This window comes from Pholcus phalangioides, unplaced genomic scaffold (assembly GCF_987345545.1).
Source record: "Pholcus phalangioides strain wild (caught in Gottingen) unplaced genomic scaffold, Ppha-v1.0 ptg000022l_1, whole genome shotgun sequence".
NCBI lineage: Eukaryota > Metazoa > Arthropoda > Arachnida > Araneae > Pholcidae > Pholcus > Pholcus phalangioides.
The window spans coordinates 1389570-1414198 of NW_028301615.1; the positions used below are offsets into that span (position 1 = coordinate 1389570).

Consider the following 24629-nt stretch of genomic DNA (forward strand, 5'->3'; position numbering starts at 1 on the left):
GGTAGCATTGGGAGTTCTAGCACCCGCTTGACGACTTTTTTCCTTCGTAAGGAAAGAAATTGTGAGCAGTTATTGGTGAAAATTCTTGAAGCAGGTTTTAAACCCACTTTTTCCATTTACCATGTGATAGATATTGGGCTTTAATGGTATTTTCTTCTCAATCGAAATGAAAAACAAGTACTATCGCTGAATGAGAAGTAACTTTTGAAGCAAATTTCACGGCACACTTCAATGTGAAAATGTCAGTATTTTGATTAAATCGAAAAGAATTCAACTTTTCTCATCATTTCAATTTCTCCTGAATGATCAGTCAGCCCGTTATGTTTTTTCTTTCCCATCTCGCAGTCTTAAAAATGCACCCCCCCCCCCCCGTTAAGAACAACTGATTCAGAGCTTGCCAGTACACTGAAAGATAATAAAATGCAAGATAAATGACTTTATCATTTCAGTATTAATTTATTATAATTAAGTGAGGTGAAATGAATCGAAATCTAACAGTACCATATTTAGCGTCTTAAATTCGAGCCATTCAATGACATCAATACCAACAAGAGACCATACTGCAGTGGTGTAGAGTAGTACTTATTCACAGAGTAGTGGTGAAATCAGTTTTTCTTTGACATTTCCAGGAAAAAAATAATTCTGAGTTCATAATTATGTCACGCACACCCCGAGTTTAGCAGAGCCCATTCTAACCAGGATACCACTTCTTGATCAGGCTTTCGTCTTTCAGTTTCTCCGCCGCGATTTTTCTCAGCTGATCCTGTTGCTGTTGGCTGAGCAACTTCTTCCCCTGACCGACCTTACCCTCCCTGACGAGTTGCACTTCCCTGTTACCACCGTCGGGAAGAGGTAGATTCAGAGTCGCCAAGCTCTTCATGTGTTCGAAACTCGACATTTTGAGGATCTGGTCGAGGGCTGACGGATCCTCGACTAGTTTACGGTGATACTCCTCGCCAAGGAATTCGGCGATTCTCAACACTTCGGACCTGATGTCACTCTTGAGGTCCTCGTAAAACACCATCAAGAAGTTTCCGTCGTCTTTATGTCCGTAGAACGAATTAATGTGATCGAAATAGTTCCCGTATGCGACCTGACCGTTCAGGAAGTGATCGAAGAACGTACCAAAATCCGCGTCGTTACCAGATGTCTCCTTGCTGAATGGGAAATAAGACGCTATAACGTCCTCTGGATGTCTAAGGACGTATATGTACTTTGCGGCTGGATTCCATTGCGAATGATCGAGTGGGAGATGGTGTTTGTAGAATCGAGGTTTCGGCAACAATTCCTTGACTATCTCGATACAATTCTGGAACTCGATGAAGGGCACCGCATCGAGGACGACTTCTTTAAGGCCGGGGAACTGCTGTCGCTCCTCATCGGAGTGAAGGATCCCCCATGTGATATACGACATCCAGGTCGTGCCGGTCTTCGGATACGAACACAATACGATATCGTCTTCTAGTGGGACGTAGTCCATCGCGGCCTCGATGTTCCGGTCCACGAACCAAGGCGCTCCGGGCATCGGAAAACCTCTGCAGAACCTCATTCGCATCCCTCCCGTTTTAGCTTCGGTCGTTGACATGTTTCTGTCGGATGAGAAGAAAAAATGCATCACGAAATGTCTTCAATTCATAAAAATTGAAGGAATCGGTACATTTCAATTGCGGTTTGTCAAAAAGGTATTTTCAAGAAAGGACGAATTTTTTTGGAAAAAAAATTAGTTCAAATTTTTGCAAATCAAATTATTTCAAATCTCTGCACTTGTAGTCCCCCGAGGCGTGTGTGTACATGGATGGTCCCATGCGTCGAAAAGTCACAGCGCGAGCCAAGTTTTTACAGAATAAGGAGACCCCCCCAGCGTCAAAAATTGAGTCGACTAATTTAATGTATATGTAAATAGACTTCATCATCATCGTGTGCACCCCAGCAATAATTTCCATGCCTCCAGAGTTTCAAGTCTATCTCCGCCTATGATAAGGACATGAACTTAAGGCCGTTCAAGTAATATTACGTAAGCAAATTTTTAGCCATTTTTGATCCCCTTCCCCCCGTCAGCAAAAGTCAGCGAAACTCTGACCCCCGTCAGAAAAATTTCATCAGCTCTGCCCCTCTGAATAGTAACGCATATTAGTGGGATCAGACAGGGGCGTAGCCAGAAATTTCGTTCGTGGGGGGACCAAAGTGACAGAACAATGGATTTGGCCATCTTTTTCCCTTTTTTCGGTCATTTTCTCACATTTTGGGGGGGGGGGGGACCAGACCCCCAAGACCCCCGCTACGCCCTTGGGATCAGAGACGTACATGGGGGCGGGGGGGAGGCATAGGGGGGCTCGTGCCTCCCGACGATCAAAAATTTATTTTTTTAATGCAAAAAAAAATTTTTAATTGAAATTTCGGAAGAAAATACCTTTATATGTTATTATAATCAATTTCTGTTAATTTCAATGTTATTTGAATGCTAGGAACTCAAAATTTATCTTTGATAAATATAATGATAAATCGCATAACGGCCCTTGATCCGCGGATCAAATATGGCCCTGGGGGTTATCTGATGCGGCCTGCCCTCCTCAAACCTAATTTTGTAAAAAATGAACTAAGCGGCACATTTACAGATCGCTTAAGTGTCCCGTGGTACAATTCCAGAACATTTAAGCGGCCCGTGGCACATTTTCAGATCACTTAAATGACCCGGGACACAGTTCCAGAACACTTAAGCGATCCACATTTAGAGATCCCTTGAGTGACATGTGACGTAGTTTTAGAGCACTTAAAGTGGCCCCCAGTGCGGTTCTACATCACTCAAGTTACCCATGGCAGATTATTTAAGTGTGTGTGTGTGTGTGATCCGCGGCATATAATTACGAATCACTTGATTGATGCGTGGCACAGTTCCACAGCGCTTAAGCGGCCTGGACACATTTCCAGATCACTTGGATCCGCGAAACATTTAGAGATCACTAAAGCGGATGTGTAGGGCACTTATCAACAAGGGGGAATGTTACTTCAAGTGCCCATAAACTATATCGAAAGGTTTTTCTTGTTTTTGGGGCACCAAGTAAAATGCCATTAAGAATATTTCATATTTTCATAAAGGGTGGTTGATGACGTAAGCATATCCAACCCCCCCCCCTTGTCATGAAATATGAACTCCCCCCCCCCCGGCATCGATGCTGACGTAATACTTGAACGGCCCCTTAAAATTGTGTAGATCTACTGGTATACTTGTATATGAATCATAAGTGGATAAACGATCAATTGTATAGTATGATCCAACGTAGAAACAAAACAAATACTATCAAGTCTACATTTCAAACGAAGACGTAAATGGATCAGAAAGACAAAAGTACCCAATCATAGTAATTAACCAAAAATAAGGTACACTCGCGTATAATATTGCTGCTATGCTAAGGTTCAGTGGTTCCTCCTGAAACTGGTTCGGGAAATTCTAAGAAAGCAGTCAATGGAAGCAAATATTTTGAAATATTTTTTAAAAGACTACAACGAAGGGTAAAAATCAAAGATCTGTCTTTTTTGGAAAACATGAAAGGGAAACTTCCAAAAAAGTACATTTTCGGCATTGCCCCACAGCGTTAAAGGTGGAGTCGACTAATCTAATGTAGAACCCCTTTATACCCATATATTCGTATATGAAGGTGTCTTAATCTAATGTATATATGTATTGGCATCATCACCGTGCCCCCCCCCCCCCAGACTTCCAAGTCTATCTCCGCCTATGATTTTCGGCAAATTCAAAAACAGTGGTAGTAACATTGACTTGCGCTACAATTCTAACAAATAAGATGTGAAATGTATTAGAATTCTTAATTGAGAGAAATATTGAATCAAGCAAAATTTTAATGAAAAAGCTACAGAAATGTAACATTGTAATTTTGAAGCCAGAATTATGACAGATACTGAATTAAAAAAAAAGAAAAATTGCGGAACAATAGAGAGCCTTATCTCTGCTAAAAGTAGAAGCAGATGTGTGTCACGTGTAGCATTAGTTTCGAAGACGTGAAAAAGACTTTGCAAAACTAGAAAAGGCCGGGGGAAGGAACCTTTTAATAATAAATAAATGAAGCGTATGCTTAGAAATACTGTAATATTTACGTGATATTCTGCCAATTACTGAAATACAAAATTTCATTACATGTTTATTTATGATTTTTTTCTTTTCAATTGATAGATTGAATGGGGGATACATAGATGGGAAATACGGCGTGTATGCTCACCCTGGAGAGAATTGGCAATATCCCATATTGTCAATTCTTGGCAATATCCCATATTGTCAATTCTTGGCAATATCCCATATTGTCAATTCTTGCCGAAAAAAAAGAAGCTAAACGTGAAGTGTTGTGGTGCAAAATTGTTGAGTACTATTTAAGCTGACAGTACTCCAAGAAAGAAAACTTTTGGCCTGGTGATCATATTAGTGGGGTACCATTTTTGAGTTGTTACCGTGTCCGCAATAACCCTTTGTGTGTCGGTGAGTAATTCTCCTGAATAAATATGTACTAGAGCATTTTAACCGAAACAATTAAGTCACAAAGAAAAAATAATATGTACACACACAGAGGTCTAAATGCACATTAGGTTCTTTAATTCTTAATTCCAAAAACAAAATACCAAAAAAAAAACAACGATGCTGAAAACCTTATTTTACTTATCGAAAAATTATTTGATTGCAAAAGACAAGAAACTAAATATTACTGCAGTTTGGCTTTTCCTGACCACTCAACAAAATTTGTAAGAGAAAACTTACTCACTATCTCCCATATTAAGGTCACTTCATTCTTGACAACCGGATTTCGATGAACAGTTCTCTTTAACTTGAACACTCAGTACGGACAGTTCGTTTTCTCATAAGTCACCCTTTGACTGGCGAATTTGCTTGGCGAATTGAACGATTAATGTCCTCTGTATCTGCTGAAGCAACGGTCCGTGCACATACTTTACGATGTCGGAGCATCAAAGTTCTCCATCTGTACTACCACTCGGGGTAGTGTGGACATGGGCGAAGTAGCATCCTTAGACTGGACTGCAAGAGACAGCTGCTGGGCTTCATCTTTCTGGCATGACAGTAAACCTTCCTTCCTGGATCAGCTTGGAGCAACTGATATAAAGAGACGATGCTTCATACTGTTGTTTTTTATAGCTGTTTTTCTTGAACTTACATCTTCAAATAAAATGTTACGACTTTTGGCAGTTCAGAACTACATAGGGGTTTGAGTGACTTGACTTGGGATTTGAGTTTCAGGGGCTCTTCAAGTTACGTGGGGGGGGGGGGATTCTTCAACGGCGGGACCACGCTTTTTCGTGCAACTGGTCCCGATGAACTGCACACCTCCAAAGTTTTTCAGTGATAATATGTAAATTGAGTGATGGGCGGGGCTTGAGAAAGCGCACCCTCTAATTCGTCGCGCAAACTGCGTCATCCAAAATTTTATCCAATTGTATCACGAGGCGCGAACACAAACATGAAACCAAAAGAAAAACATCTTCTCTCAATACGGGGTCGATTTAAGAAAATGAACGGCTTTCAGCAAAGTTTATAATTACAACAATAATTTTCAGTATAAGATTTCCGGATTAAATGCAGAAATATTCATCAAAATCAAAAAAAATTAACATCATTGTGTGGAGAAAAAAATTAGCTTTCCAACGATATGCGACATCATATATAAATATTCTTGTTTCGCGACATGCCGAAAAATTTAAATCCAAACAAAGGAAATTCTTAAAAAAAATTCAAATTCAACACTTTCTTGATGACAGAGAATAATTTCAATGCATATAACATTATCTCACAGTTTCTCTCAATCACAATATTTTACGACACAAGCCTTTTTTTTTTCTTCTTCAAAGCATTGGAAACAGTGGAGAGAAAAAGGGGGAAAAAAAATATAAATTTTCAAAATTGAAACACTCACACGGTCTCAAAATTAAACTCTTGATTAACAAAAATGTTTGTTTCCCTTATTAAAAAAAAACCATCGACTCAGAATATGCAAAAGGCGAAAAATCGGCTTTTCAAGTATAAAAAAAAATATATACGACGGATTACGAACAAGTGAGAGAGAAAAAAAAAAAGAGAAAGGAATCTTATCTTCCTTTTACATGTACCTGCGTTCGTGTGGGAACAAGAAAACTGACTCATCAAGATGGTGATAATATCTTTGATTATCAGTGGATCATTAGGTGTGTCTCTCTCACAAAAGAAAGAATACATTATTCAAAAGAACACACATTTTCTCGTTCAATTTAACTCGGAATTTCTCAAAATTTTACAGGAAGAATCAGAAAAATTCAAGCAATTTGTTGTTGAGCTCAAATGATTGAGATGTCAAAGCAAAGCATTTAATATTTAGGATTTTCCGACAAACACATACAGTGTGATGCATAAAGAGTGTGTGTCCACTCTATACAAACAATCTGTGGTTCAGATCTCGGGCATTTTATGAATATCAGACAGAATGATAACACAAGAGGGAAAGGAACTAGACAACCACGAGATTCGGCTCAGCTTTCCACAATAATATAAAGACAGAAGCTCAAATATTTTCCACGCGACAAACACAATTATATTTACATTTAGCAAATTTCACTTATTTGACATGACAATTCTGAGTTGAAATATGTCAGGCTTCTTTGTCAAAGGGGGGGAAAGTGTCCTACTTTTCCCACCGTGACATCACCGACGGTTTCGGGAAAAAAAATTTTACCGCAGGGAAAATTTTTAGAGAAAACACTCTATAAAAAAAAACAGATGTCAAGATCTACTCTCAATGATGTGACACAGTACTTGATGAAAAGAAAGAAAATGATTGAGTGATTTAGTTGCCCGGCTGTTCATAGTGTTTCAAAAGAAAGAACAATCGCAAAAGTTACCATGACTCATTTGACATTTGGGGACAAGGAAATGAAGACAATGTCTACACAGATGAACAAAATACAAAGTGTGTCACCTGAGTTATTCCAATGTGTTACCTCTATACTGCTTCTCATACCATCGAAATATGACTTCGATTCAACGAATTTGTCCATGCTTCGGACTCTACACACGCATCATGAAAACGAAACCAACACACCATGAAAATGAAACTAACGTAAAAGAAAGGACAACATCAATGAAAACGAAACTACTACTTCTCAACGTACAAATACTTAAATCATCAATACACAACAGTGATCTGGTGTTTCACAGATACAACAAAAGGGATCTGGTGTTTCACAGATACAACAAAAGGGATCTGGTGTTTCACAGATACAACAAAAAGGATCTGGTGTTTCACAGATACAACAAATGGACAAAACTTTAAATCTACAAACCGACTTCTTCTGAGATTCTTTTGATTGTCCTCAATCATACTCGACATACTTGCTTATGTTTACGTGTCATCACAAAATTCTCTTTTTTCCTGGAATACTCAAGCAACAACACATATGATTAATATTCGATTGCTGACATTATAAACAAATGATATTTGTTATACAAACTAAATAAACATGTTTTTCAATGTTACATTGTGACAAATTATACATTTGTGAGTCAATTTCCCCTTCGATTTTGTCTCAGTGGTCAGGCAAATGCAAATTGTTACATTGACAATTTTATGATATGATATACACAGAATGAAGAAAATTTTTTTTTTTCAATGTCAGTCTTTAGGGGATGCTGTGATTCGGTGAACTGGTTGGAATTGATTATGGTTACCATGGTCGCAGCATCAGCTTATGATACAACAGAGCAAATTAGAGTTGTGACAAACATTTCATTCTTATACAACACTTCAATGATTTGTATTCTCATTACGACATTTGTCATGTCTAGACATGCCGTTTCATGATATACAAACAATCAATGAATGTTCACGTTACATGAAAGTTTGCACTAGAGAGTGAGAGTTCAGATTGACCACACGTCCATTTGACAGAACAAGGGAAAAAAAATTTTACTTCGTCTATCCTTATGAAGGATTTGACTCGAATTTTTTTCTTTTTTATGCACAGACTTTATGGTCACATTCCACTTTGAAAAAGGATTTTTAAGCAACTTATCAATCAGTATTTCCCAAAGAGACACAGCACTTACATTGCTTTTTGTGTTCGAAAGAAAAAAAATTACTGAGCAAATATTCATGAGATCAACCCTGAGCATACATTGGAAAATTCTGTTTTTCGATTATACACACACACAAAAGAGAAAAGAAATTGCATGGAATTCTTGCAATCACACATCATGCCTAGTGTGAACATGAAAACGACGGAGAACATAGAGGTGTTCACTCTTCTGGTAACAGATTTTTTTTTTTTTTTTTTTTTTTTTTTGCGAAGCCACCTTCCCTGCACACTTCTGTAGTACAATGTTTTTTCTATGGTGCATTCCACCCTGCCAATTGCAGTTGCATGGCCAATGCAACGAAATAACTCACGAGCTGAGGGTTCAGCTGTACCTGAAAATATGGGCAAATTGTTATATGCACCCATTAAAATAGGCCACAGGGTTTGTGGATCCTGTGCTTGTGCCATAGTCACTGTGTGTGTATGTCTGTTTACCAAAGGAAAAACAACTAGCAGTAGAACCAAAACAATTATTTGTGCATCAAATGAGAGGTCACCCCTAAAGAATTCGATCAACATAACCTGTACATATAAATATATACACCACTATATACTTAAATTGTATACACTCTATACCAACATGAAATTTCTCAATTATAGGCACACCAAATATTCACATATTTCATAGCTAACCTCCAAAATAAAATTTGTGTGTGTGACATTTAATTAGTATTTTACTTGACAAGAGAGCAGAATATTTTCTATTTTCATGAAACACAAATGCATATCTTAGAATAGCTTCAGGAGAAAAGATAATTACTCAGATTCGAGTTTGTCACGGCACCATTTATGTTGTGGTGCAAAATTGTTGAGTACTATTTAAGCTGACAGTACTCCAAGAAAGAAAACTTTTGGCCTGGTGATCATATTAGTGGGGTACCATTTTTGAGTTGTTACCGTGTCCGCAATAACCCTTTGTGTGTCGGTGAGTAATTCTCCTGAATAAATATGTACTAGAGCATTTTAACCGAAACAATTAAGTCACAAAGAAAAAATAATATGTACACACACAGAGGTCTAAATGCACATTAGGTTCTTTAATTCTTAATTCCAAAAACAAAATACCAAAAAAAAAACAACGATGCTGAAAACCTTATTTTACTTATCGAAAAATTATTTGATTGCAAAAGACAAGAAACTAAATATTACTGCAGTTTGGCTTTTCCTGACCACTCAACAAAATTTGTAAGAGAAAACTTACTCACTATCTCCCATATTAAGGTCACTTCATTCTTGACAACCGGATTTCGATGAACAGTTCTCTTTAACTTGAACACTCAGTACGGACAGTTCGTTTTCTCATAAGTCACCCTTTGACTGGCGAATTTGCTTGGCGAATTGAACGATTAATGTCCTCTGTATCTGCTGAAGCAACGGTCCGTGCACATACTTTACGATGTCGGAGCATCAAAGTTCTCCATCTGTACTACCACTCGGGGTAGTGTGGACATGGGCGAAGTAGCATCCTTAGACTGGACTGCAAGAGACAGCTGCTGGGCTTCATCTTTCTGGCATGACAGTAAACCTTCCTTCCTGGATCAGCTTGGAGCAACTGATATAAAGAGACGATGCTTCATACTGTTGTTTTTTATAGCTGTTTTTCTTGAACTTACATCTTCAAATAAAATGTTACGACTTTTGGCAGTTCAGAACTACATAGGGGTTTGAGTGACTTGACTTGGGATTTGAGTTTCAGGGGCTCTTCAAGTTACGTGGGGGGGGGGGATTCTTCAACGGCGGGACCACGCTTTTTCGTGCAACTGGTCCCGATGAACTGCACACCTCCAAAGTTTTTCAGTGATAATATGTAAATTGAGTGATGGGCGGGGCTTGAGAAAGCGCACCCTCTAATTCGTCGCGCAAACTGCGTCATCCAAAATTTTATCCAATTGTATCACGAGGCGCGAACACAAACATGAAACCAAAAGAAAAACATCTTCTCTCAATACGGGGTCGATTTAAGAAAATGAACGGCTTTCAGCAAAGTTTATAATTACAACAATAATTTTCAGTATAAGATTTCCGGATTAAATGCAGAAATATTCATCAAAATCAAAAAAAATTAACATCATTGTGTGGAGAAAAAAATTAGCTTTCCAACGATATGCGACATCATATATAAATATTCTTGTTTCGCGACATGCCGAAAAATTTAAATCCAAACAAAGGAAATTCTTAAAAAAAATTCAAATTCAACACTTTCTTGATGACAGAGAATAATTTCAATGCATATAACATTATCTCACAGTTTCTCTCAATCACAATATTTTACGACACAAGCCTTTTTTTTTTCTTCTTCAAAGCATTGGAAACAGTGGAGAGAAAAAGGGGGAAAAAAAATATAAATTTTCAAAATTGAAACACTCACACGGTCTCAAAATTAAACTCTTGATTAACAAAAATGTTTGTTTCCCTTATTAAAAAAAAACCATCGACTCAGAATATGCAAAAGGCGAAAAATCGGCTTTTCAAGTATAAAAAAAAATATATACGACGGATTACGAACAAGTGAGAGAGAAAAAAAAAAAGAGAAAGGAATCTTATCTTCCTTTTACATGTACCTGCGTTCGTGTGGGAACAAGAAAACTGACTCATCAAGATGGTGATAATATCTTTGATTATCAGTGGATCATTAGGTGTGTCTCTCTCACAAAAGAAAGAATACATTATTCAAAAGAACACACATTTTCTCGTTCAATTTAACTCGGAATTTCTCAAAATTTTACAGGAAGAATCAGAAAAATTCAAGCAATTTGTTGTTGAGCTCAAATGATTGAGATGTCAAAGCAAAGCATTTAATATTTAGGATTTTCCGACAAACACATACAGTGTGATGCATAAAGAGTGTGTGTCCACTCTATACAAACAATCTGTGGTTCAGATCTCGGGCATTTTATGAATATCAGACAGAATGATAACACAAGAGGGAAAGGAACTAGACAACCACGAGATTCGGCTCAGCTTTCCACAATAATATAAAGACAGAAGCTCAAATATTTTCCACGCGACAAACACAATTATATTTACATTTAGCAAATTTCACTTATTTGACATGACAATTCTGAGTTGAAATATGTCAGGCTTCTTTGTCAAAGGGGGGGAAAGTGTCCTACTTTTCCCACCGTGACAGAAGAAACCGGGAAAGGAAAAATTATATATTAACCTTCAAATGTAAAAAAAAATCACTGAACAATGGCATGAAGGTGGGGGGCGGGGGAAACCAAAATCACGGCAGTGCTTAGGTGTCTTATCCGGCCCTGCGCATTCAACTCCTCCAGAAACAGTCGGTCAATCACGCCCTACGTAAAACGCTGGCGTGTGGAGCTCTGCAGGAAAACAGTCGTACTGCCCTCCCTATTGGCGAGTGGATGGCGTGTTGCGGTGGGCGATTCACGTGGCGCAAAAAAGAAAACCCAGCTTCAAGCTGGGATTTCCTAGGATTGTTTTTTGCGTCGCGTGAGAACCGAATTGGACCGTTTCGCGTCGGTAGAAACGTGATGCATAATCCCGTTACGCGTTTATGTTTTTCTAGCTTGGCGCATCAGCTCACACCTTCTAGAGCAGAAGGCTCTAGCATGGGCGGAGATACGGGGGGGGGAGCGTCGGGCATTGCCCCCCCCCCCCCAGAGTCAAACGTGGAGTCGACTGATCTAATGCATATATGTATAGATGAATTGACATCATCATCATCATCATCGTCGTGGGGCCCCGCCCCCTAGACTTCCAAGTCAATCTACGCCTATGGGCTCTAGAAATGCCCTGGTGTCAACTATTCTTTCGTCTGCATGCCCAGTTTGAAGGGAAAGAAAACGCAACCAAAATGAAGAGAAGACGGTGAAACACGCTGCGCACGACGCATTTGACTCCTCCAGAAGCAGTCCGACGTGAAGCTCTGTCGTGAGCCGCGTTGCACTGTGTAGATAAACAGTCATACTGATTTTCTGATCGAGCTTATATTACTATAATATAAGCTCGATGGATTTTCTTACTGGTGAGTGGACGGTGTGTCACGCTGGGTGATTCACGTTGCACGCGGCGCAGAAAACCTGCTCCTAGGAAAACATAGCTTGAGCGTTGTCATTTGTCAATTCTAGAGAAACCGTCAGCTGAATATAGAATCAGCGCCCTCCCTGTTGAGGAAGAGTAAGACTCCTACTGCTGGCCTGTGATTGGCTGATAGCGTAGGGCGGGAAGCACCATTTTACTTTAACTCTCCTGACGAGTAGGACGTTAGAACCGTTAGTGCACGTGGTTTTTTTAGGACCAACTGAAATTCTGCGCGCAACTTGCTTTATTTATCCAAAGCTGCATTAAGAGCATCTTCCAAGCGGCTTTGGTGTTTATCAGACAGTATGTCTCGGTATCCGAAATTTTATTGAAGAAATGCAGACGGGTGTGAACAGCTTTCACAGAAAGACGCAGCAACAGGTTAGTGTTGAGAATATATTGCTTTTAATTTCCTATTCTATATTATTTTCGAGAACATGCAAGAGGAGTTTATTAATCCTTCGTTATTGCGGCTATTTTTCTTATCCCTTGCAAATTGTACTTCAGCAACACTAACGCAGGGTTGATGATCAGTTTTATTATTGTGTGGGTCATTCATTCGTAATTTTCTTTTTCAACTACAAGTAGAATCTTAATTATCTGGGGGTGAATTATCCAGGAGCTGGTTGAAAATAAGAGCGTAAGCACCGAGCGTGGAAATTATTGGTGAGGGTAATAAATGCGGTGAAATCTCGATATAACGGTGCCTGGTGATGTATCCGTTTATAATAAATCGCCGATGTCAAGGCTACGTCGATAACCCGATTTTGAACACGTTCGTTAATCCCGGTGCGTGGTGGTGCCATTTTGACCCCAAGCAAGTATCAAAGCTCCCACATCCTGGAGCAGGGGCCACTAAGCTCAGTGGCGTCGGAGCCGGGGGTGCTGTGGGTGCTCGAGCACCCACGGAAGTTTGTAGAACGGGTCCGAGCACCCACAGAATTGATTCAAAAATCGAAATTTCCTACATGAATCTCAAGACCGGCACCCACAGGTTCAAAACACTTCCGACGCCCCTGACTAAGCTGGAAAATTTGGTGGGTCCCCCTAAGCCAGACTTATCGTGGGCTCCTTCTATAGTGAATTTATCACATGGGAAAAGAAAAAGTTATGGTTTTGTCCCGGGGGGGGGGGGCATGGCAAGTATTAATGCATTTTTAATAATCAAAAGAAATTTTCATTAAAGTGATGAATGAAGCCATGGAAAAAACCCCCATCTATCAGTTAATTCACTAAATAATTTTTCAAATTTATTTAATTATTTTCCCAAACATAGGGGTACACAGAATTTTCTCGAGAGGTTACTGATTTTTTTTTCCGTTCTGAGGGGTTTACGTTTTTTCTTGCAAAATAACACTGTAATCTTGGGGGGGGGGGGTTATTAGAACCCTCCTCCTCCCCCTCACTCTTGCGTAGGCCAAAATGCTCCCAAAAAATTTCTTTTATTAAGACACACATCCGAAAAAAATGGAGGGATACACGACTTATTAAATCTTTTGAACGCAACTTTCTTGATTAAAAATTGAACAGATGTGATATATATACATACATTGAGTGTATGTTCTTTGCCCCCTCCCCCTGGAAAATATAATGAAATGACGGCCCTTCTTGTAAACAACATATTTCAAATTTGTGTAATTCATGCTCACTTATATACAACACCACACAATAAAATATAATCAGCAAATTTATGCAGAAAATTCTAATTAATAAAGTTTTTTGAAATTAGTTTGTTGTACTAAGATTTACACAGATATTTAGTTGAATACCTAGGCCAGTGGTTCTCAACCTTTTTGGACTCGCTCTTTTCACTATGTAATTTTTATGGCGGAGCCCTGTTTGTATATAATTTTTATTCCGCAATCCTGTAGGCCTCTTTTTTTTAATTTATCTATCAAATTTACCGATTTATTTTATTTTGCTCGAGTCGTGGCGGAACCCTTGGGAAGTCGTGGAGCACTGGTTGAGAACCGTTGACCTAGGCAATATTCGACCGAACTGAATATTCATCCCATTTCTATTACCTATGCACTCTGCATATGTTAGTAATTACGTAAGTTACATGCATTTATTTTTTTCTTGTTAGCACTTATATATGAGTATAACTTATGCCAGGGCTTGGCGAATTGCAAAAAAAATCTAGACTGCAAAAGCATTTCTTAGTACGTCTAATAACAGTGCTTCTTTCAACCTTTTCAGAACATAACGACCTCATTCCTTGTTGGTAGATATGCTGATGTAGATTCCAAACATTGTGTTGTCTGACTACTACAAACCATTTAGTCTAATTGAAAGCAGAAAACAATTAATTCCATGGGTAATTTAGAAAAATCTGGTTTCAAATATTCTGCATGCGTAAAGTAAGTTTTCTCGAAAACTTGTTTCGTAAAAGTTAAAGTAAGTCCTTCAAGCTTTTGCCACTGGCAAAAACTATTGATGCCTTGGTAGCAAAAGGTTTTTGCTTGCCTTCTTCTATAAATTTTATCGCTATGGCAGAAACTTGCCAACCATGATTGAAAACTATTGTTACTAAATATTTCAACAATAAATTATTTTGGCGCTAAAACTTCCAGGCTAAATATTTCTAAAAAAATTCAAAACAGGAAATCTCCCTTCATCGCTTACAGGGTAGTGATTTAAATCGCAATTTCATTCTTCCTTTGTATTAACTTTAATGATAAAGAAGTAAAAGTAGCCATGTATGTTATTGAAATGAAGTAAAGCTCTTCATGCAGATCTGGTAAATATAGACATGTACCTTTTCCTTAGATCACAGTGCAGAATAGAGATGAGGGGAGAATATTCTTGGAGAACGAGAATCCCCAAAGCAGAATGTTTAGCACTGTTCTGCAACAAGCCCTAGGCTGACTGGAAATGTTCTGCGGTAAAAATCCCCATACATGCAAGTGTTTTTTGCACTTTTTCTTAAAATTCTTCTGAATTGTTCTGCGACGTACGTCGCAGATTTTGGCACATTCTGCTTTGGGGACAAGGATGTAAAAATTTGAAAATAATCCAGAATATTCTTTTTACTTTTAAATAATATACATTTTTTTACTAATTTTGTTTATATTGTGAAACAAATCAGTTTTCATTGCCTGAAACATTTAGACCAAAACAATTTTTGGTATGATAACCCCCAATGGCAACTTTTAGTTCGAGAATATTCTCCAGGCCATGATGACAGGTTAAAAGTTTGGTTATAAAGATTTTAGAAACCTTTAGATTAAAACCTTAAAAAATTATTTTAAAATTAGATAAATTTTCAGAAATAAGTTCACAACAAAAGAAATTAAATCAAAGTTGATTTTGACAAAGGAAGCTATTCTTATATAATCACCTTCATTCTAAGAAGATACAGAACTGTTGTTTTCTTCAATGCACAAATACACTTCTGTATCACTTACATTTCTTTAAAAGTTGTGCAATTCAGTCCGGTTGGTTTAATTTTCCTGCTTTCAAACGTTAATATTGTGGTTTACAAACTTCAATGTTCTCATTTTCTTGACGAACAGGAGAATATTCTTATTATTCTTAGATATTACTATACCAAGCATCCCCAAAGCAGAATGTTTTGCGATGTTCTGCAACGAGCCCTCAGCTGACTGAATATGTTCTACGGTAAAAATTCGCATATACATAATAGCGTTTTTCTACACTATTCTTAAAATTCTTCAGATTGTTCTGCGATGTACGTCACACATTTTGGCACATTCTGCTTTGGGGCCAAGCATTAATTCATTGAGGTATTACAATAGGACACTCGGGACCTTCTGATAAAGAAGTGAAATTAATTTTCTGTATAAAGCCTTGAATTTCATGCCCTACTTACTCATTTGAAATAACGGATGTTGTACCAGCACAAAGGCAGTTGGGCTTGCAATTTTAATACCAAAAAAAAAAAAAAAGAAAGTCTAGCGTTTGCTCATTGCTTTACCAAATCTGTGAAGCAATAAAAATGCAAATTATTAAGCAGCAGCATGCAAGTCTACAGCACATCATAATGAATGCATCCATCAATTGCGTTAGAAACAGTTTGGTCAATAGAATGTTTTTCATGTAGTTGATGCTGAATAACCCTTTGGCTGTATGTAGAGTGAATTAAAAAACCTGCACCATATTTAATACTGAGTTGCCACCAGGCATTTACTTGAAGGGGGAAGCTTACTTGAAGCCCTCATGAATAAAAGTACTCTACACAATGCAAATTTTAATCTGTTAAGTTAATTCGAGCTTGGTTGCCTTTCATGTTACATAAACAGATTTTTGGTATTCATTTTCATCTTACATTAATAAACAAAAGGTATCATGAATATTTTTTTTTTTTTTTTTTTTGCAGATGTGAAAAATGGGTAGCTGCACAACCCCAAACTGGTTGAGATTCCTGTGGAGAAACTCCTGTGTCAGAGACAGTGAAAGACGTTTTCAAGATTGGTGTCAAATTGAAAAATACTTCAGTTTAAAATTCCATACTTAAAGGGCCATGCACTTTTTGATAGTTTTACTACTAGCTCGTCTAGTATGGTTTCTGAGTTGCCAATTACTCAGATTATCCTAGCCTTCAATCATAAACGCCACAACCACTGGAAAGTCTTTTTGTATAACAGTGCCTATAGATGCACATTCCCAGTGCTACAGTATACAGATTACCTTCCCTTAAAACATGTTGCACTCCATGAAGTGAAGTTGGCGCAAAAAAAGCAGAAGGAATTGGCGAGAAAGTTGAAAGCAAAGTTGGTGCCTGTAGAAAACGCTTTATTAATACAAAATGTCAGTCACTGAAGCAACTTGCAGCATAGTGCTTAGATGAAAACCTATTTTCATTTCTCACCAAGTAAGACTATACAAAACATCAATAGTAAGAGATACACTCAGTTTGACAAAACACTCAGTTTGACAAAGTGCATGGCTATAAAAAAAATTTTAAGTCGTTCAGCTTATTCTTTGCTGCAACAATTTTTACAGCTATCGCCACCACAAACACACTGGCAGTTAATTTCTTCCTGCCTATCAGAACCGAGTCTTAATGCTGATGTAATTGCAATTTTAAAAATATTCTTCATAGGAAGGATGGACATGCAAGATTATTTGCCCTCGTTTTAGATGAGGGCCATAAAACCGTTTATGGTAGTATATGATAAAGCAGAGGACAAAATTGATGGCTTTGAAGACTGGCAATAGTGTTAAGTGTCTCCTAAAATTGCTAACCAATCATTTGTTCTGATACAGATCCTTACTAGAAAGATGTTATTGCTGGGTTTTTTTTCTTTTCGAATCGCACAATGTTTGGAAAAAAGAATGAAACTCATCATTCTGTGCACTCTGCAGGCATTACACCTTGTATCGGTGGGAGATCGTCGGAATGGAGGGGAGGGTGTCACACCTCCCTGCCTAGATGAATGTTCATCTTCAGTGGACATTCACAATCCTAAAGTTCTAAGTATGATATAGCTTCACTATATAGTTTTTTTCTGGCCACAGCTTTTCTTCGAAGAAAGCACTTTTGGCAATTCCCCCTGTGAAGGAGTTTTACACTTCAGCATTCCAGAGAGCCATTGTTTACCTATCCTTTCAAGTCTGGATAGAGTGTCAACATGTGGTATGCAACCATTAATATAGGAGAATTCCGCAATTTCTCCTTGAGAATCTGAAATGCAGTTTCCTCCTTGTTATCCCATGTAACCTTTTCTGGTTTTTTTTTCTGAGTTAGTTCAGTCAAAAGACGTGCTATTTCATCATAATTCGAGACAAAATCTCTATAATATCCAAACAATCCTAACATGTTTTTAGCTTGGGATTTAGTTTTCGGACTATCTAGTTCTTTAATTGTATTTAACTTTTCTGGATCAGGAACTTCAGTTTGTGATCCTACATACACACACAATATGTCCTAAAAATTCTACTGTACATTTTCCTGCATTAACCATCCAACCATTATTTACCAGCTCAGTTAGCATGACTCTTAAATGTTCAAAGTGTGATTCCTATGTCTGACTATGCACAGCATGGGCTGACAAGGGCCCAGGATGATTTTTGCCATTTTTTGGGGTTTTTTTTTACGCTATAAATTTATCATAAAGGGTGGGGGGGGGGACCCATGGAAGTCTCATTGGGGGCTCTACAAAAGATCCCAGCCGTAGGGCCCTGCTTCAGGATGTGGGGGCCCATGGTGCTAGTTTTCAGAGGACGATGAACATCATTTTAGCGAAACATAAAAAGTATGCTGACGCTTATCTTGATGCTATTTCTGTACATCAGCGGTCCTCAACCATTTTTTGACTCGCTCTTTAGTAAAAAAATTTACTTACGACTATTTATGTGCATTGTTAACTGCCAATACCCTCTCTGAGAATCGATTGTTGAGATGAAATTTGCCCTTCCAACTTTTGCTAATAAGTTTGGAAGGTGTTCACTCTGTAGTGTATGGGCTTTAATCATTCTATAATCATAACTTCGCATACAATAGGATGACTGAGTACGTCTGGAGTACTAAATCTGGTAGATATACCTAATACCTCTTTGAACTCAACTCTCAGTGCGCTAGTGAAATTCGTTCCTTGGTCAGATGCAATAGCATCAGTGATAACATATTTCTGCATATCGTGAATGCTGATAAGTAATCATAAGAAAATATTTATGCCCTCTTGATGATGGAGGAGAAATCTCGCCAATGCAATCAGCATTAATTACCGACCAAACTTTTCAGGTCTTTCCACCCAGTTATGGGTATATATATACATGGTCGTATCTAGTTATTTTTCCTCTCAATTGACATTCCTGCTAGCGATCACAATAAGCCCTCACTTCTGCCTTCATCCCAGGCCAAAAAAGTTTTTATTCTTTCCAACGTTTTTCAAAAACCATAATGGCCAGCAAAAACAGCTTTATGTGCTATCTCCAAAACGTTCTTTCTGCAGTTCGTCGGCAAAACCAGTTGACAGATTACAGTACGGATTGTAATATACAACAGAAAATACTGCTGCTTGCATGGCCACTGATAAAAGTACTCTGCAGCATCTTTGACTATTGAATTCATCCTCAATAATTTTACAGATAAGCTGATATCTCTCGAATTTAACCGACTGCATTGATCATGACACCATTATTTAAAAAAAAAAGTTAGAGCACATATAGCAAAAAGTTGCTCATAAAAATTCATAGAAATGTATGCTCAATAAAAAAAAATACCAGCATCAAATGTCAAAACATTTGATAGAAATCAAATGTCAAAACATTTGATAGAAAAGCAAATATAATATGTTATTCTTTCTTTCTTGAATCATTTGGGATCATAACTCGTATTTCTTTCTCGTTCATTACATGAACTATATATGTAGTAACTTACACGCTATTTCTAATCACTTGTGCAGCAAGACGCCTTGATGGGAAAAATGCGAATGTAAGTTCAGAGTAAACCATATAAATTTACTCCATCAGACTCCTGATTGACGAAATTCTGGTGTGCTGTGTGGCCATCACATTTGCAAGTGCTTGAAACTGCATTATACTGTAGCTTTGCATATACAAATGGTGGACTGATATTTTCAGTTGAGAGTGGGGGACTGATATCTTTACTTGAAAGAATGTCCTGATATTTCTAGGGAGAATGGTTGTCAAGAATGGTGCCACTGTGGTGGTCGAGTGTTCACAGCGACAGACTCGCATCGCGAGGTCCTGGGTTCGACCCCACTGGTGCCTAACTGAAGTTGCTTTTCTGTGGTTCCTAGATGCAAATGTGCTCCGATCTTCGAGTTAAAAAGTCTCACCACAGAAAGCAGCAGGCCTACAAATGGTACAAATATTCGATGATTACACTTCTGAAATATAGATGGCAGTATTGTAAGATCAGACAACACCAGATACGCGCTCGGCCACTGCGTACTAATTAGTGAATTGAGTTGTGACGGTTTGACAGAAAGAAAAAGTCGAGAATGGCCATATTTTTTGACGAAAACGGGCCGATGTTTTCAGTCCAGAATGGCTTGGTATTTTCAGTCACGAATAGTTTGTCACAGCTTGTATTTGTGAAAGACACTTTCAATATTAATGTTTTATGAACATCAAATTTTGAAAATTGAATACCCAAAGTCCTGCAAAGAATCACATTCATCAAATGTGAATGATGAGAACAATGAGAGTCATGTGTATCTTTTGATAGTTTTGCTAAGGTGATGCCCAACACCAATGTTATCAGATGTTCTCGGCAGTGCCGTCTTAACACGTGCGCCCACCCGGGCTCCAGCAGGCTGGTTTCGTGCCCCGGGCGCTGGACCAGAGGGGACGCAAATTCCATTCTCACCTTACCTTCAACATTACAAGGGGGCGCCAAAATGCGCACTTGCCCCGGGCGACCAAGCATCTAGTTGCGGCTCTGGTCCGGGCATTCCCATACAGAATAATTTTAATGAGCCTTGCTTATAACGTTGATTAAAATCAACCACCTCGATCATAACGGACACCCCACGTCACATTTCACTGAGAGGTATCTAAGTGTTCCCAAAGGATGGATGTGTTGGGAGATGTTATTAAATTACAAGTCACATAGAGCCACTTCTGACAAAGGCAAGAAAAGTAAATTTATTAGTGGCTTCAACAATCATCCATATGACAATATCATGGACTTCGAAGTATAGATTTAGGGCAATCGCCCAATAACAATGATTAATTTAGAAATCTCGCATATAACACGGCACTGGGAGCATTCTGTCTTCAAAGGTATCCTAGGGTGATGATACGGTAGAGCATCGATTATCCGAATATCGATCAACCGAAACATCGGTTACCCGAAAGCTTTCCAGTCGGCAAATTCACTGCTTTCAGACGCTTGTGAAGTGCTTAGAACAACAAGAAGAATGTGATGCTGTGTCGTTATGAAACGTTTGCGAGATTTAGCGGCAAAAAAAAACATTCTCAGCCAAGGCCATCTTAAGGGCATCTCCCCTCTCCCCCCGGTAAACTCGAGAATTTCAACCAGTTATAATTTTTGTGAGGGCCTTGTTCTCTTGAGGCCCATGTGTTAAGACTGCGCTGGTCAGGTTTTTTTATGCATCGCAGCTTACGTTTCGGAGACTGGGCGTGCGGCCGACATAGTGTTCATCGTTTCGATGAAATGTCCTCATTTCCTCTATTTATGTCATAAAAAAACGCATCTACAATAAGTAGATCTGCTACTTTAGCAGTGGAAAATCTAGAATCGCAGTGGCGTAATCCACTATCACGGTGGCCATTGTAAATCAAAATCGTACGCCGATTGCGTTCCTCCGATAATACATGTAATTACTAAATAATCTTGCTGATTAATGTGTCTCAAATTCGAGGATGGTTAAGCCCAGTATATGCGATGCATATAATTAGTAACGAATTGATCATTGCGTTCTTGGGTGTGGCTACCTCAAGTTATAAGTATGCGCAGTAGCGGATCTTAACACGCGACTGGACGGTGTGTAGTCGGCATCGGTTTTATTCGTCGGTGACTACCCTTTTTTTTTTTTATCCTGCATCAGATGCAAGTTGCTCTCCAGATGATGCAGCAGTTTCATTACAAGTTGATAATTACGGTGATATACACGGCTATAACGACAAATACTTCGTCACTTGTTTCCGTTTGAATGGAATTCTCATAAGATTAAAGGACTACTAATCATATCCGGGAAATTTTCGTCGGTTCTATTCATACTCAAACGTTGAAAAAATTATTTATTATATTAGCTATAATACCCGGCGTTGCCCGGGATTTCTTCAATTGCTGGGAGAATTGAAAGTGACAAACACCATTGTTAAAGGCATATAAACTTATATGTTGTACATATACTAACCGGATAAAGAAGTGACAAACCATTGTAAGACACATGTCTGAAACGCATTGGTATGGAACTACGGTAAACATTCCGAAAGCGATTGTTTGGATTTTATATATATGCATTTGATGTTCCGACTTGCTCTTAGACTACTATACAGGAAACATTTCGTATTTTGCCCTTCCCAACTGTGTAATCCCCAGTCTTTACTAGAATCAGGAATGAAGGTAATTCACATGATTTATAAATTGTGTCATAGTGAACATGACTATAAATATTCACATACTTGCCTAGTTTATTTCCCCCCTCCCATGAAGTATATTTTAGCATACTTTCTGTAGCATTTTTTTTTCTCGTTAAGGATTATTTATAAACTATATTTGTGGCAATTTTCTCATTTGGCAATAAGCTTGGTGAGAATCAGCTGACTCGTATCAATTTTCCCGCATTTTTCTTCAATCAACTTGGTCACCCTAATCGTAAGCAAATAAAAACTTCAAAAAGTGTTTGCAAGCCTCTGATTTTATTTTTCGTCAAAAAGTATTTAGAATGTCGGCCTCGGTTATAACGGCAAAATCTCGTGTAATTTTCGATATCGTTACAACAGAGTTTGGCTGCACTATCAGTAAAAGCGCAATTTTTGAATGACTCCACACTTTAATTACCCAAAAAAAGTCGCGTGATTTCGTTTTCGGTTGCATTTAAAGAAATCATCCAATGCAAGATTACGCGCAATTACATATTTGAAGTGTTCAGACGAATAACTATGTAGCATTTTTGCGAAATCAGTTTTTTCATGGAATGATGTTCTAAAAGCGTCCGTAACAGGTTCCTTAAATTAGCAACGAAATATATGGGTTTCTGCAGGAACTATGTATTTTAAACTGCTGCAATCGCGAGGTCCATGTTACTCTCAGGGAAAAAACTTCCGTTTTTAGGGATGACTTTAATCGCTTCTCTAAAGTTTTTGAAGAAAAAAAACACTGTTATTCGTCTCAGAGATCTTCATTTCTGACAAGAAGTTTCAAATTAGTAGCACTAAAGAAACTAATTCAAATACAATATTAGACCAAACTGCTGTATCATTTTTCAAAAAACGGGACTGCAGATATTTCTACTCACCAGAATATCACGAGTGGTGCCGTGCTTTGTGTGAGGCAAGTCGTATCAGCCACTGGAGAAAGTTTCAAGCCAACTGATAACAAGGGACTGACTATCTCTGTCATTATCTACATCGTTGCTGCCGATAAAATTGCATTATCCTTTCGAGGTCAGCGAAATAGTTGATCGAATAGGAAGCTGTTCACACTAGATTCCCGTATATACGGGACGATCAACACTTTTCAGCCCTCTCAATAGTATTTTTATGTCGGTGCCTCTGGTTTAGTAGAGGATCCCACGGTTGACTTGAATTGGGGGGCAGTGTAAAGTAGCACCTGGCGAAGTTAGACCAGCTCACGAGTGTCTCGACATGGGCCCCGATTAAATAAAGTTTATGTTAGGCTCAACGAAAGCCTAGGACGACTCATTCATCTTTGTGAGTACAAGTGTGGTGTCTCACTACCACTAGTCGATCACTATATTATACATTAGAAAAACTAAGAAATGTTAATTTATGAATTCCAACAAAAACCAAGCCGAGCACTGATTTTGCCAACAAGTCGAAGATTGCCGCTGAAGCATCTCAATTTGGCGATTGCATTAACATTGATCGATCATTTTATTCGTGTAACTGTAAATCAAGGGTGTTCAACGTTTAGGAGGGTGCGGGCCACTATTGATTTGGAAACGTGTCGCGGGGTCATTCAAGTTATTTGGGAATGTGGCATTATCTATAAATGTTGCACGGGCGATCTGACGCTTTCATCTGTAAAAATGCCGAGTCAAACTCAAGTGGCACTTTAACAGATCACCAGTGTTTCTCAACCTGTGGTCCGCGGTGTTCACGGGCAGACGATAATTCAATGCGAACTGAATGGAAAATTGATATGCACATTATAGTAATATATAATCCATTGATTCACAAATAAAAAAAATTGTGCCTTCATGCCTCAAGGGAAATTCGATCCTAAATACAGGATATCACTGATTTGCAGCCCAAAGAGGAATTTACTGAAAGACAAGTGAAGAAAAAATTTACTACTAATCACAGTAAACAAAAATTTAATGGGAAAACATTAAAATTACCCAGTTACTGTAAAATATGGGCCGTCGCCTAGTCAACAAAATCCCTCAGTTGTCAAAATTGAAAACAGCTTAACTTGAGTGAATATTTGCACCCAAAATAAGTTATAAAAACTGTTTATTCAATGATTTTAGCGATTATAAATCATTGAAAAACTTTATAAATGCATAAAAGTAAATTCACAGAACCACTAAAAATAGAAATGCCCCCTTGAGTGATCTGTAAAAAAAATGTTGACCTGAAGTTCTGTTTCAAAAGTTCATGGGGGAAAAATTGGCAAAATAATTTCATAATTATAAATTTTAGACTAAAGGGGAAAAAAATAACTTCAGAATTACCGGGACAAATTTCAGAGTAAAGGAAATGACTAAATCAAAATATTCACGAACCTCGTCTAGTAACTGGTGTAGCCAGTCTCAGCGAATCGACTGAGGACCCCGCAATTTCATGACCAGAGACCTAGTTCAGTAGAGTTT

The 24629-nt window shown here is 38.2% G+C and overlaps 1 protein-coding gene across 4 annotated transcripts; it reads right to left on the bottom strand.

The window, feature by feature from the left end:
• Positions 1 to 436: 436 nt before the first annotated feature.
• Positions 437 to 24065, bottom strand: LOC149069310 (amine sulfotransferase-like). Of its 4 annotated transcripts, XM_089249427.1 has the most exons (3): positions 23091 to 23121; positions 7333 to 7421; positions 437 to 1589 (listed from the first exon to the last, which is right to left on the bottom strand). In XM_089249427.1, the coding sequence occupies exons 2-3, from the start codon at positions 7377 to 7379 to the stop codon at positions 692 to 694; spliced, it is 945 nt and encodes a 314-aa protein (XP_089105553.1). In that variant the 5' UTR covers positions 7380 to 7421; positions 23091 to 23121; the 3' UTR covers positions 437 to 691. The 4 variants fall into 4 exon arrangements, with proteins under 4 accessions (XP_089105553.1, XP_089105555.1, XP_089105554.1 ...); XM_089249429.1 differs by lacking the exons at positions 7333 to 7421; positions 23091 to 23121 and adding an exon at positions 24011 to 24065; XM_089249428.1 differs by lacking the exon at positions 7333 to 7421 and having other exon boundaries at positions 23091 to 23185.
• Positions 24066 to 24629: the final 564 nt, after the last annotated feature.

Coding starts and splice junctions, on each gene's coding strand:
- LOC149069310 (XM_089249427.1), bottom strand. CDS start 7,379: ATGTCGAGTATGATTGAGGACAATCAAAAGAATCTCAGAAGAAGTCG. Junction 1,590..7,332: donor AAGAATCTCAGAAGAAGTCG/GTTTGTAGATTT, acceptor CTCATCCGACAG/AAACATGTCAACGACCGAAG.